The sequence below is a fragment of the Brachycentrus maculatus genome, unplaced genomic scaffold (genome assembly GCF_059751285.1).
Source record: "Brachycentrus maculatus isolate JH-2025_06_01 unplaced genomic scaffold, ASM5975128v1 h1tg000023l, whole genome shotgun sequence".
Lineage (NCBI taxonomy): Eukaryota > Metazoa > Arthropoda > Insecta > Trichoptera > Brachycentridae > Brachycentrus > Brachycentrus maculatus.
The window spans coordinates 35,118-51,157 of record NW_028280777.1 but is presented as its reverse complement, the minus strand read 5'-3'; the positions used below and the strand labels follow the sequence as shown (position 1 = coordinate 51,157).

At 28.5% G+C, this 16,040-nt stretch overlaps 1 protein-coding gene across 1 annotated transcript; it reads right to left on the bottom strand.

Annotated features, from left to right (window-relative positions):
* Window positions 1-6,490: 6,490 nt before the first annotated feature.
* LOC148313085 (uncharacterized) lies at window positions 6,491-11,027 on the bottom strand (the record flags this gene model as incomplete). Its single annotated transcript, XM_088268509.1, has 2 exons — window positions 6,491-6,982; window positions 10,846-11,027. Coding segments are annotated over 2 exons (533 nt in total), but the record flags the coding sequence as incomplete, so codon positions are not given.
* Window positions 11,028-16,040: the final 5,013 nt, after the last annotated feature.

Here is a 16,040-nt window from a genome sequence, read left to right as displayed (position 1 = left end):
ATCTAAAAAACAAGATGCAAGGCGAGCTTCGACGGGTGAACGGAATCATATTTATATTAATAATAAATAAACAATACGACATTTCACACTCTCATATTACTATGTTGCTGTTTCCTAGAACTAATGAATACTCACAATATGTAGCTACATGATTCACATGAGTTACTAAGAAATATGTTTCGTTTATCGCAAATTATTAAATGCGTTTGCGCTCTTTCACTGTTGCCTTTTAAAATTTATTATTGCCACGTAAACTAATTTTTAAAAAGGTAATTAATGCGATGAAGTCAAATTGTATTAATGAAGGATTTGTGCATACGAATAATAAAAAAAACTTAAAATTACATATCCGAGGATCTTATATTTCTTTTAAACATCATTTTTCACCTTCATTATTGAGACTAGATTACCCTTCAAACGAATTTAATCGTACATCGTGCGAATTTTCACCTTAAAGGCATACGTGAGACGTCAATGATATATTATCCGAATAAATTGCACTGCCTTATATATTTTTTTAATCGTCTAATGAAATATTCTTCTTTTTTTTAAAGCAAATGAGTAATTTAGAAAGAATCAGCGTATATTTTAAATACATATTTACTTATCCATTATCTAAACCTAATGGTTCATAGGGCACTTCATCAGATACTCTTAATACTAACCAGGTGTGAGCCTAGAGTAACAAAATGATTTAAAATTATTGGCCATTCGCACATCGAACCCGAAACCTTATGGAGGCCCTAAGTTCGATAACTACTGTGCAACAGAGATTAAAATAATTATATCATGTGAATATATAATACATACGTACATTCAAGGTATGTTTTATTGATTTCACTTTCACGAAATGGTTTTTCAATAAAATTATACAATTTCTCAAATGTAGGTTGTAAAAGTTTTCTTCATAAATTTTATCTTTCGGTTGACCAGAGAAAATTGTCATCAAGTAGAAGCTTTCATCACCAATGTATGTCCATAATAATATGATGTGAAAAGGGGCTCGTAACTTTAAAAAATAATATAATATTTTAAATATTGAGTCCAATTTAAACTATAATATCTATAACTGATAATTATTTTTTTATTATATGTTTCATTTTATTATATTTTCTTCATTACCAAGATCCATTTTATTTCTTTTTCTCATCAACAGGTAAAAATAAAAAACAATTAAAAGAATAGAATGTTTAAAATACAAAAAGTTTTATTTTTATTTTTACCTGTTGAACATTTGTATTTCTCAAAATTAGTCGAGATTCCGTTAATAAACTTAAAAGTGATTTCATACAGAGTATTTTGTTATAATTAGATATATCATTAATAAAATCGAATAACTTCGACAATCTAGTTAATATCAGATCAATAAATAAGGTAAAAATTTCATTTTCAAACATTCTTTGTCTTTTTTACAACATTCTCTTCGATATCAATTATAGGGATTCAAGTGACAATTAGTAAAAAAAATGAGTTTAATCATACCTTAGAAATATTACTTTCCTTTGAACTACAGAGATTTGAGTGAAAATGTTAAATGTAATGAAAAATTTTATAAAATATGAATTAAATTCTTTTACCACATAAAATTTTTATTTCGTAAAACTAAAATATTTTTGGTCCATCCTGCATGTATGGTACTAGATATATTCCTTAATTATTTCAATATACCGCGTTGAATATCCAAAAGAAATTGTATAATTCTGGAGTTACTTTAATTCACCTGTGGCCCTATAATGTAATACGACATTTTGCGGCAAGGCACAGATATGTGACAGGGTGTCCTAAAAGTAACGGTAAAAAATAATAGGGTCTTATTTGACGTCGGAGGAAAATTTATCTTTCGGTCCCGGGAGTCTTTATTTTTTCCTCGAACAAACCTCGTAAATTACGTAACGACCTATAAACGTGGAACATATTATGGGTCGTGAATACGAGGTTAATGAAACCCAAATCTTCCTTAAAAGTGCTTTTAAGAATTGGTTATTCGAACAATCTTTGAAAATGCCTTTTCATGACCTCAATATTATACAAGTACAAAAAAATTTATGTCGAGATTAAAATGTTTTTTTCAAAAACAGGCGTCTACTGAAATAGGTAACTCTGGCATTTTCACACTGTAGCGGCATTCCAGTGTTTAGTTAAATTTTTCTTTTCACTCTTATCCCTACCCAATGGTGCATAGGGCACTGCATCGTATTGACGCAGTGTTATCTTGATCGTTACTTACACGATGGAAATGTGATAACTCATGCGCTTCAAGGACCTGTCCAGGGTTATATTAAATAAATATAGGGGTGTAAAATTATAAATATTTATATTCATCCCCCACCTGGGAATCGAACCCAAGACCTCCAGTACGGTAGCTCAACACGCTAACCATTACACTATGGAGGCAGACAAAATTACCATATTCAAAAATTACCATATCATTTATCATCCCTTGCAAACGTAACTTCAAAGATGCAAGAGGATTAAAAGGAAAATTTATTCATGAGAATAAATTTGTTAAAATATAAAATAAATAAGCTGAGAAAATACCATTTACAAGTAAATAATTGAATTCAAATAAAAAAACTTTAAGCTTAAAAATTAGGGAGGTTGCCAGATGTTATTTGCCACCAATAATGCTTTAATGTTTATTTATTCTGTATAAGTTTGATAAATAAATCAAATTGATTATAAATAAATTCAATTTCTTTTAAAATTTCCAGTAAAAAAAACACGTTTTGTTTTGTTGTTATATATATATTTATTATAATTCGTAATATGTAATATCCAACAAATTGAAGAAATCATAATCTTTATATGTACAATATATAAAATTTATACAATAGTAAAATTTTACATAAAAATATTAAAGCGTGCAAAAAATGTTATTAAAAATCAAGCGTTAATGTATTGCTATTTATGTATATATTGATAATATTATAAATACAGATTAATGAAATAAATAAATAATTGAAATAATTTAGCAATGCAGTTGTTATAAATACTTCTTGTTAAACAATTGTTATTTAAATTTATTTTGGGTCAGTAACACCAATTCAGAACAATTTGATGTGATTACGCGGAAGTTTTAAATGTCTCATAAAAATAAATTATTTTTCAACATATCAGAAATAATATATAATAACTGTGAAAGATTATTTCTCTTAATATAATCATACTATAATATACAGGGCACTGCATTAAAAAGAAGCAGTTTTATCTTGATCGTCAAAAACACTAAGGAAATAGCCCTGCGCTTCAAGTACTAGAACAGGATAGTATGAAATAAATTGGAGTGAAAAAACAATTATTCTTAATATCATATTTGACCTTCTTAGGAATCGAACCTGGCATCTCTAGCACGAATGCGCTAATCCACATGGAAGATTGTAAGCGGTAAATTAAAGATAATGAAAATATTATTCTTATCTTAAAATAAAATAAAACATTCACAGCTTCTGTATAATTTGATATAATAGATTTTACTTCATTTTGTTCTGGAAGATTTACAAAAAATGTATATTTTATGAATTTATACAGCTATTTTTTTTAATGCTCAATTAAAGCCGTAGGTACGAAGTATGTTGATTTAATTAAAAAGAATTTCATTAAATATATAATATTTTGAATTACAAATATTTATATGATTCTCAAGAGAATATTATTGCAATTACTGAAAATTGGTTCAGTAAAAAAATATTTATTTAACTGTTGACCCTATCCGCACCTAATGGTGCATTTTAAAATGCATTATATTGATGCATTTTTAATTTGATCGTATATTATACGAAGGCAAGTTCGTATAATATAAGTTTTGTATATTATACGAACTTGCATGATTTGATATACGTATGTAATGTTCATTAAATATTACAGTGATTTTTTTATTATTTTGGTTCCCTGGGAATCGAATTCGGAAGCTCCAGCATGGTAGTGCACTACAATTAAGACAAAATAAGTTCTAGCACGTAAATATTTAAATTTCCAAATAACGAGTTTAAAAATACTAAGCAGAGCAATTTTTTAACACTGTTTAATAAATATTAAAGAATGTGACAGCTAATACGAAAATATTTAAGTAATAATTATTTTTTTGATTTTTACGCGAAAATTTGTTATTCGCGCATTTTTGCTTACGTAATTCTAGGAAGATATTTAATCTTATAAATAAATACATTTTAAAAAGGCTCAAAGTTGGCTCAAATTCCTTCCCTAACCCTTCGATTCCTTAAACTAATTTATTACAGCAGAATAACGAACACAAAAGCATCACAATACATTAAAATCTAATTATTTGTACATTTTAATAAATATATCATAATAATATACCTTCGTAAGATAAATTAAGTAAAAAAAAATATACAATTATTCAGGTTATTGCTGCCTCAAAATATGTTCACTGTTCACATGTGTTTCTATTCAGATATTGTGCTATTATGATTTTTTAAATTCAGACATATTCAACAAGTACTTTTTTAAAGCTGTTAAAAACAGGCTAATCTCACATCTCACGTCAGTTAATTTCTGAATATATATATATATATATATATATATATATATATATATATATATATATATATATATATATATATATATATATATATATATATATATTATCTATATATATATATATATATATATATATATATATATATATATATATATATATATATATATATATATATATATATATATATATATATAATATCTTTAAATACATATTAATTTTAATTAAAAATACAAGTCAAACCACTTCTACTTATTTAAAATTTCTTCAAACTAATATGATTACGTTACATTATTTATGTTATAATAAATTTAATAGTCTTCATTGGTCAACGTCGCTAAGAAAAAAAAATAAATATAAATTTGGTGATGGCTTAGTAATTTTCAATTAAAAATACTAGCATGGATACCAAAAAATACACGAGTACCTACACGCAACGTATATTTGATTAGTATACTAAAATGCCAATTGACAATTGGAAAAAGAAAAAATCAGAATGCACGAATATTTACATGAAAAAAGTAATTCTAAAACTTTTTTAGAAATTTGAAATAAAATAATTATGAAACGGTTTGCTTATAGGTAGGTACTACTTAAAGTGCTGAAGAAACGAGTACAAGTAGGTTATAAATATTATAAAGTTACATTCAGTACACTCCCGATTTTCTGTGATAGGTGATGAAAAAATTCCCTAATAATCGATTTCCCGATTAATCCTAAATTATTAAAAAAGATAAGACACAAAGATAAATTTTAAACTGCGATATATGCGCTTATGTATGTACCTATATCTACTTGCTGAGTAAAATGCACGTGTTGACAGCGTTACACAACTAGAGGCAACCAACCTAAAAATGGATATTTTGCACTATGAATTGTTTTTAAAAATACGGTATAACAAAGTATTGCTTGGATTAGGGGTGGGTAAGATCCAATAATTTAGAAGATTCGCATCAGTGAAACCATATTTTTATGATAGGCTGATAAGGCTGAAGAAATTTTATCATAAATATTATAAGAACTAAAAATAAATATAAGTATTTTACGAATATTCTACGGGATAAACATGACATACGTATAAGTTAAATACTATTATTCTATCACTGTATTTGGCCCTCAACACGCGTTTCGACATCATAAGCACTATTGTGAAATATTTTTGTATTTATAAAATATTTTTTCAATTACTCAAATGTCCCGTATAATCCTTTTCCCGGCTAACCTACCTCAGAAAATCGGGAGTTTACTGAATATACTAAATATTAGTATTAGTTTTATGTAAGCATATAACCACTCACCGAGATATTAGTATACCGGTTCGTGGCGTACCCGTCACATTGTCAGGACACTCACTTCACTAGGTTGCAATTAACACTAAAATACACCACCATAACATTATTCATATATCCATATATCGCTCATTTGGTGCAACAATGGCGTAATTACAATTTTAGAAATATTACAGGAGATGCCAGTCAGACGTTGTAGCAGCAGAAATGGCGCCATTTTATGATGATTCTCGCAACATATCGCAGCATTTCACCACAAAATCAATTATGTCGATGTTTCTCCCGATGTAAATAGTCTTTCCTCACATTTTGACATACCGTAGAACGGGGCTACTTGAACTTTGATGTGTTACTTGAGCCCAGAACAAAAAAATATTTAGATCTGTATTTGGTCTACAATTATGAACGCATCGACATGATTCATTGTTTCCCTGACAGGTGACACTTATTGTCACGATACTTTAATTATTGTAGACCAAATGCAGATTTAAATCTCTTTTTTGTACTTGGCTCAAGTAACACATCAAAGTTCAAGTAACCCCGTTCTACGGTATTTAACTTGTTTTGAGAAAAAAGTGTAATTACATTGTGTCACCAAATGAAGGATATATCTCCGCGTAGTGATTTTTAATGCTTTTCTTTTGATTTTCCCGACGAAGACAGAAAAGGCAAAAATCTTCGAGAATTTCGGTAAAATATCTGAACACATTGTTGATGCTTCAAAAGTTTATATTTTTAATATATTACATTTGAATTTAATATCTGAAAACCCTGAATTTTAATGTATCAATAATTCGCTACCGCTATCAATCAAAATAAAATGACTCAAAACATGGTGAAGGTGATATCATAAACAACCAATCCAATTGTTTAGCTCTTTGGTCACGAACGAGGACAGGCATAGAACGAAGAATAAGTGGATAAGAACGGAGCCATTTTGGTTTCTGCAGTTGAGGTACAACATGGCCGCCAAGATAGACGCCATGGTGTTTGTGTTGTGGAAGATTCTGGAAGCAGTTCCTGTACCGTTATTGCAGAGGTTGGTATCGCAGCAAGACGTGCAGGCGTACAGTTTGGTCCTCTCCCCTATGATGATGCATCCCGGCTCGCAGTGCTTGGTGCAGTTGCGCTCCAAGGACCACATCTTGAGAAGCGAAGTAGAATTTTCGTTGGAAGTTGTGTACGAGAATCGCTTTACCTAAAAGAAAGTAAATGAATGTACACATCTGTAATTGACAATGGAATTTTTTTATAAAAATTATAAGCGTATATATATATATATATATATATATATATATATATATATATATATATATATTGTATATATATATATATATATATATATAAATATATATATAAATATATATATATATATATATATATATATATATATATATATATATATATATATATATATATATATATATATATATATATATATATATATATATATATATATATATATATATATATATATATATATATATATATATATATATATATATATATATATATATATATATATATATATATATATATATATATATATATATATATTTTAGGTGTCTTACCAAGCCAGATTTGTGTCTTTTCGGCGGAGTTATTTTGAGATCTCTTTTTTATTATTTTTAATAGTATACACTACATTTTTATTTATTTATCATTTTGAATGTGTCCGAATACTTGTTCACAAATCTGAAATCTCGAATTGGAAGTAATTTTTTATTATTATTTTAAGACATCTCAACGTAGATGAAGAATAATATGGACGTCTGGGCATTTACGGAACAAAAAGCAAAAAAATAAAATAATAAATAACTCCAAATTGGAGATAATCCAGAATTGTGAACAAGTATTTGGAGATACTCAAAATCTTGTAATAATGTTAACTGGTCAAATTATAAGTTCTAAGAATTTGAATAGTGTGGTTGTCAATCATGGGTAGAATTGGTCAATGTTACACGTGTATAAAGTGATCACTTAAACCAGCCTATGACAGTCGTAAGTCTCGAAAACGCCCAGACTTCCATATTATTCTTCATCTTTGTTGAGATATCGAAAAATAACATTTTGATTAATTATGATTTTCTGGAGTTTTGATTCAACTGTTTTCTGAGGAGTATTGTATTCTGTTTATTAATTTTAAATGAAACTCTACGAGTGCCAGTTATTTCTGGATCGGCACGTGTTTCTAAGCAATATTTCAAATTTTCAACCCCAGTAAACGCTTTACAGAACGAACATAAAAACATGTGCCTCTTTAGAAATAAGGTTTGTGAATATTTGAAAGCAATTGAAAATTGAAAGCAAGCTTTAAAGGTTAAAAACAAACTTTCAAATCTAATCTACATTGTTGTACCTTACACACATCGTCTTCCATTTTTCAAGGAGACGTACAATTATTTGTGTTTAAAACATTGCAATATTATATTATTACAATAATACAAACGAATATTCGATTTATAAGTAATACAAAATATTTTAAACACAAAGGTAATACTTTTGTGATTAAAACATTGTGTACAAGTCGAATTTTCGTTTGTATTATTCTAATAATACAATATTACATTTCGAACATATGTACTTCAATGGTATCCTAGTACCTACCAAGTTCAATGTATGGAAGTGAAGCATGGAGTTGGCAAACGAAGGATGAAAGTAGACTGGTTAGAAATGCGATATCTCAGACGAATTTACGGCGAAACAATGTATGATAGTTGTTCGAATTGTGAAATAAGGAAATAATGCATGGATGTGACAAGCATCATCGATAAAATAAAGAAAGGTATTTTGAGATGATTTGAACAGTAAAACAAATTTATCAGGTGAATTTGTTTGGAAACAGGAGCAGAGGAATAAAATATAGAGGATGACTTGGAATGATCGAATATTTCAAATACATTTGGCACGATGAAGTGGTCAGGAGTTGGAATCATTGGTGCATGAATATGACAGAGACGAAGATTATTTGCAAAGAAAGAATAGTGTGGCGTTTTATTCTTTCTTTCTACCCCTAAGGGAAGCGGCGTGATAGTGAATTTGTTAATTAGTTTTAATTTAAAAGTTAAACAAAAGAAGGCTGCATTTTCTATCGTTTTACGATTTAATTGTTTTAAATGTGCTTTGTATTTTTTATTAGTTTTATTAAATAACTGTACCAGTAAGCGTTGCTGTGTCAAGTCAAATTTAAAGTAAACAGAATAAAAAGCACTTATTTCTAAAATGTTTAATTTTGAAATGCATGTGGGTATTTAATATTTTAGCAGCATTAAAAAAACACATTCTCAGCCATAAGCAATATTTAGTATTCAGTGATGTGTTTCTTTCGAAAGATAGCTCTACCATTGTGGTTTTTGCATAAAGCATGTTTTATCTATCGAAGAAATATTTAAAAACGCTTTTTAGTTTAATAATTTCAAGGCACAAGATTATCTTTACAAGATTAAAGATTTCGTAACAAAGGATATTTACATTCTTTATTTACAAAGATAAACGAGTTATTCAACAAGCTGATTAGAGACAGATAATTTGAATGCGAAAGATCAGAAAATTGGAACGATGATTGACAAATTACGAAATGCCGATGACAAGTCTTTTTTTATAAATCTGAATAAATTTATTCGAGAGGTATGTGAGGTTTTTTCCCGATTCGTCGTGACATAAAAAATATGGCACTTATTTCTCCGAGTTTTTTCATCATCCATAACTTCCTTATAATAAAACTCGTAGCCAAAAGTCAATTCCTCAAGTTTTTTTCTGGAATTTGAGAAGTTGGTGAATTATTGATGAGCACATGTCGTAATAGAAGAGCTACCGAAATGAGGTGACATTGGAATCAAATTTATTTTTTTACCACAAATAGAAATGATTGCACGTATACATTGATCAAAAATATGAAATGTGAAATACCGTTTCCGGTTTAAAATCTTAAAATAAACCACTTGTTAAAGATCACTTTCAAGTTTATAAATGTAAACACGACTAGTTTCGAGAACATTTGTAGTTCTAGATACTAGTCGTGTTTACATTATTAAACTCAAAAATGGTCTTATAGGCGTATTTATTTTTTTTAAATGTTTAAATCATCATATTTTTCCGCAAAGTTAATGCCAAATCAATAAATAAATCATATCTGTTCTTTATTATAATAAAATTTAACGGAGTTTCATTTTTTGTCTCGCTTTATTCATTCTATTATATCATAATTCTGGATCAGCGATACATTTTTTTTAAATATTTTTTTTGGTAATAAACACCGATTTTTAAGAAAAAATATCTGGGTGTCCTACATGCTCCGACCAATGAACCTCCAACATACGCCTGTAGCACCACATCTCTAATACCTCCAGACACTCTCGTTCTGCCTACCTAAAAATGCACGTTTTGCTTCCATACAGAAATATGCCCCAGGCTAAAGTTTTTATTAAGCCTTTTTTGTTTTTAAAAACATATTGTTAAATTCTTAAATTTTAGGTTTCTTAGTCAGTGCCATTTTTTTGCATATCACAATATAATAAACAGAAAAGATCCTACATTGGCATGGTCTATGTGTGGGTATACATTTTATTTTAGGTTAAAATAAAGTGTAGGTACTGGAAAGAATTCAACAGATATTAAAAATAAAAAAAATTAAAAGTGCTTATAAGAAACTATTTTTTTATTTTAACAGAAAACAAAAAAAAACAAACAAAAAATGAAAATGAAAATGACACAAGTTAACAATTAATGTGTATGTGCTATATGAGTTATAAATTATAAGATCATGCTACTTAGACCTGTTTTTTTATTAATTATTTGAGCAAAATAACAAATCGAAACAAATTTAAATAATCAGATAGTCATTATGGAATTAATTAAACTATTCTTGCTTATTTTATGCGGCTAAATACTTCTGATTTTGATCAACCATCTTCAGTAATTTTGCTGCCCAAATAAGAAAAAATCACGTATTAATTACAAAAAATATTACCAGGAGCAAAGCAATTTACACAAGTTATCTTATATTCAAGCAAAAGCGCTCGGTCTGAGCAAAAGTCAGGAGTAGTATTTATTTTTTGTTACCATGCAAAGGCGCTCCTTGTCGTCCTTGCACTTGTGGCTGAGGACTGTGTGGTTTCCCCGGAGATCTGAACACCTGTCTCCTGGCTCCATAGTCTGGCAGCGGTAGCACCACAGGTCGTTAGCTGGCCTCTCGGCAGCAGGGGTTCGGTGGACGCTATTCGGTTGCAGCAACTGACCGTAAACTGAAACAACGATCAAAAAAATATTTACAGAAAGCTCCCCTAAAATATTGAGATAAGTACCTACCGCGTTGTCGGAGCGAACATTATAGGGAGTAAATATTTTAAATTGTATTTTTATTTCAAAATGACTTATTTTACTCACTTCTGCTGGTTAAAATGTAAAAATGCAATTTAAAACATTAACCCTCTATATTGTTCCCTCCGATAACGCAGTACCCACCTATCTTAACGTTACAGGGGGGTATACTTAACATACCTTAAAATTTTGTGAAATAACGAGTGTTTTTATACAGACACTCATAATAATAGTTACAACATTTTGAGTGTGTCCAAATACTTGTTCACAAAATCTGGATTATCTCCAATTACAAGAGTTATTTTCATATTATTTTTTGACATCTCATCAAAGATGAAGAAAAACATGGAAGTCTGGGCATTTACGGGGCTGACGACCGTCATAGGCTTGTTTAAGTGATCACTTTACACACGTGTAACATTCACCAACTCTACCCATTATTGACAACCACACTACTCAAATTCTTGGAAGTTCTGTATATATGAACCAATTTAGAAACCTTGTTCTTTAATCAATAGAACTTCACTAGAGACATCTATTGGTGAGATGTAAAGAAGCTTTTTATTAAGCAGAAACTCTTATATTAGTATGTGAGATCCGAATCCTCTTTACATCTTCTTTACATCTCACCAATAGATGTCTCTAGTGAAGTTCTATTGATTCAAGAACAAGGTTTCTAAATTGGTTCATATATACAGAACTTCCAAGAATTTGAGTAGTGTGGTTGTCAATAATGGGTAGAATTGGTGAATGTTACACGTGTGTAAAGTGATCACTTAAACCAGCCTATGACGGTCGTCAGCCCCGTAAATGCCCAGACTTCCATATTCTTCTTCATCTTTGATGAGATGTCAAAAATAATATAATAATAGTTACTTGAAACATAATAAGTGAACCCTCTCACAAGTAGGATTGAGCTATAAAATTTATTGTAAGGCGACGTTACATAAGCCGTAGCTAGATTTCACGGTCTCCCCATAAAACAAGAAAGCACCTCTCAAGAAACCACGCTTATCACAATTAACACGCCTTATGAACACGTACATAGAACTATATGTATTAGGTCCAAAACATAGAAAACAAACAAAACCTAGCACGTACGTCTTTTGGTCAATAAACGACGAGTTTTATCCAACAAAGTTATACAGCATATTAACATAAACCATAAAGTAATGAATAACAAAACGGAAAATTAAATATTTAATAATAAATGGATAATGGAGAAGATTAGATCTGAAATAGATCGTCTCATTCGACCATGTCGTATTTAATTGCATGTCATGAAAAAAAAACCAAACATAGAAGCCGGATTTTAATAATGAAATACAATAAGGTACACTCTAAAATTTAGTGTTCAATATTAATATTTAAAACAAAATAAGTACCTACCATCGGGAGGGATCGCAGGCTTGAGATTAAATATAATCTAGTAAGTGATATGAAGTCGTACGTACTGTGTACTTCACACGGAATAAATAATACGATTCTGTACTGTGTCTGACAGGCGGGAAAATAATATCTCAAATATGGTTTAGTAAACGGGAATATAATTTTTAATATAAGGCAAGTCACAGATGATTTACAGAAGCATTCGTTCTCCTGTCAATCGTTATATATATATATATATATATATATATATATATATATATATATATATATATATATATATATATATATATATATATATATATATATATATATATATATATATATATATATATATATATATATATATATATTTATATATATATATATATAAATATATATATATATATATGTATATATATATATATATAAATATATATAAATATGTATATATATATATATATATATATATATATATATATATATATATATATATACATAAGAAATTAATCGACATTTTGTTGTTACTCCATTCATCTTTTTTTCAAGCTAAAAATTGCTCTAATTAAACAATTCATCTCTTACATCTCAAGAAGAGAACCCGATAACAAAACCGTAATTTTACCAGATTTTGTTCAAAAGAAAACAAAGGCTTAAGTGGAATAAAAAACAAAACTCTTGTCTTGTGTTTTTAAGAAGAAAATGACCGCATTCTACAATAAGATGCTTCCGTCAGATAACCTTCAGGAAAGTAATGTGATTAAAGGGAGAGTAACTCAAAGTGGCTGACCTAAATTCAGAAAAATCTTTGCTTATTTTTCTTCATTTCTACAATAGAACAGCGAAAAATAGCCGTTGAGGCAACCAAAGCAAAGTGGATGATCTATTAAGTACATGTTTTAGAGATAAAAGGGTAAAAGAGAAAATTTCGAACTTTTATCGCACCTTATTTACAATGTAAACGAAACATTGCTAAATTAGGCAAAAAAGTCAAAAATAAATGGTGGAAAATCATAACATATTATTTTTTTAAATCTCATCAAAGATGAAGAAGAAAATGGTATAAGTGATCACTTTACACGCGTGTAATATTCACCAATTCCGCGCATTATTGACAATCACACTACTCAAATTTTTGAAATGTTACACGTGTGTAAAGTGATCATTTAAACCAGCCTATGACGGTCGTCAGCCCCGTAAATGCCCAGACTTCCATATTCTTTTTCATCTTTGATAAGATGTCAACAAATAGTATGAAAATAACTCCTATAATTGGAGATAATCCAGATTTTGTGAACAAGTATTTGGACACACTCAAAATGTTGAAAATCATTACCATTATGGCAGTTTGTTTCTATCTACAGGATCACCAACTTTTCAAATTGATTTGATAGAATTACCAAATATACACCAAAAAGGATATGTCATGATATTTGTTTCCATAGGTGGAGGTCCTTAACAATACGTTACATTTCCATTATAAATGATTTTAAGTAATCAGGAATTCTAGCTTGTAAAATTGTTACGTTTTGGTGCGATTTAAAGATTTCATATTGGGTTTGCAAAAGATTTCTATAGAATACAGTAAACAGAACAGATTTGCATTTAAAGGATTTTTTGTGCAATATTGGAAATATAACTTTTTGGTGAAGACCTCCACATTTATGTAAATATATATATGTATTTTAAAAATCATGTTATGTAAGACGATTTACTTTACAAATAATTTTTTTTACAAGCTTTACCGAAGAACGTACAAAATATATTGTATAATTTATTAAGATATAGAAAATATTTATCATAAAAAATCAATAAATTATAAAATGGTTTCTTTTAATTGTTACAATTTGTTTTTGTTACAAAATATTATACTTTATATTTTTAATATAAATTTTGTAAAATATTATATTACAAATAAAGCACATACATTTTTATATATTCAAAATGTAAAAGTGAAAAAAGTTTTATGGAAATTCGCGAAAACCAAAATAGTATAAAATTAAACAATGAATTTATCTCGCTCATATATTTGTAAATATAAACACAAAAAATCTAAAATTTTAGCATATTAAAATAGCTATAGTTAAGTTTTTTCCAAGTATCTTATTTCTTAAAATCTCTTATTGTAATACTCTTATATAAACAGAACCAAAATCTTAAATTCGATTGATAAAAAAGTTTAAAATATTTTTTTGAAATGACCAAATAACTTGTCTTTATAAATAATTATCATCACAATAAAGATTAAACCTAATAAAAATACTAACATAATAAAGTATATCGCTTTTGTTCAGTAATTCTTCTAAAAATACAGCCAAATAGACGGAGTATTAGGGCGCAATAGCAGTAATAATTAATTTTCCAATGCGATTAGCATAGCTTCCGAAAATTGGTGTAAAAAAAATGAACACACATAATTTTAATTCACATCGTAAAGCTGTTACAAGAAATTAAATCCGAATTCAATAAATAAAGCATAATTTTCTTCAACTACTTTGTTAAGATTTTGAGGTTAGGTTTGTACTTGAAAATGTAAACTTTATTTCTTATAGGAGATTTATCATATGTACATACCTGAATAAGGATTGAAGAACAGAAGGAAGACACAACAGAAATGGGTTAACATTTTAACTCCAGTAATTAACTATTGCTACAAAAAACTACATAAATGTCATCAAATGACATTTACTTTTCACGTTCACTGAAACATTTTCATCTTGATATGGAAGCACACACGGCACAATTAGTTTATATCCCAAAATAAAACATCCTGTTTTTAATTACTCCATTACCGTGAAGTGTTTAAATGATCATATTATTTTTTTCTCACTATTTAACCAAAACGCTGTCAACTAGTCCGCCATGATGTTTCAGTAAGGGAGCAATGCAGATTTTCTGGGCATGCGCAGATCAGACAAAAACTTCATCCAAAAGGTGCCTTTCATCCCCATTCATAATTTATTATTTTTTCACGCAGGGGCTGTTTTTATTTGTTTTCATTTTATTTTTCCAACATTCGAAATCAAAGAAAAATTTCTCTATTTTTTTATTATGTTTATTTCTTTAGTTAGCTTATATTACACTAATATATCTCATCATACATTTTCAAACCCTTATACATAAAAAATTAACACATTTATGTTTTATACATGATCACATATAGGAGTATGTATATTAATATTATGTTTTGTGTGTTTATAGTGTAAAAGTAAAGAAAATGAATTCATTACAGGACAGTTTTTTTCATCTTCTATTTCTTCTTGGTGTAGGCTTTGTGAGATTTTTAAGAGGGATTTACCTCTTACGATGTCGATTTCTAGCTATTAATCCATTTCTTTAGTGGTCTGCACAGAAGTCATCTGGATGGTTCCATTCTCCTCACATGCGCATACCATTGTCTTCTTGGCTTTTTTTTCATTTATTCGTATTCTTCACAATTTTAAATCGTCAGGGTTTGTAATTTTTAGATCACAATCGTTTGGAAATCGATATTTAAGTGGGTATTCATGACTTTTGTATTAATTTAACATCGCACATAAACAAAATCCAAAAATGGACAATCAATAATGGGC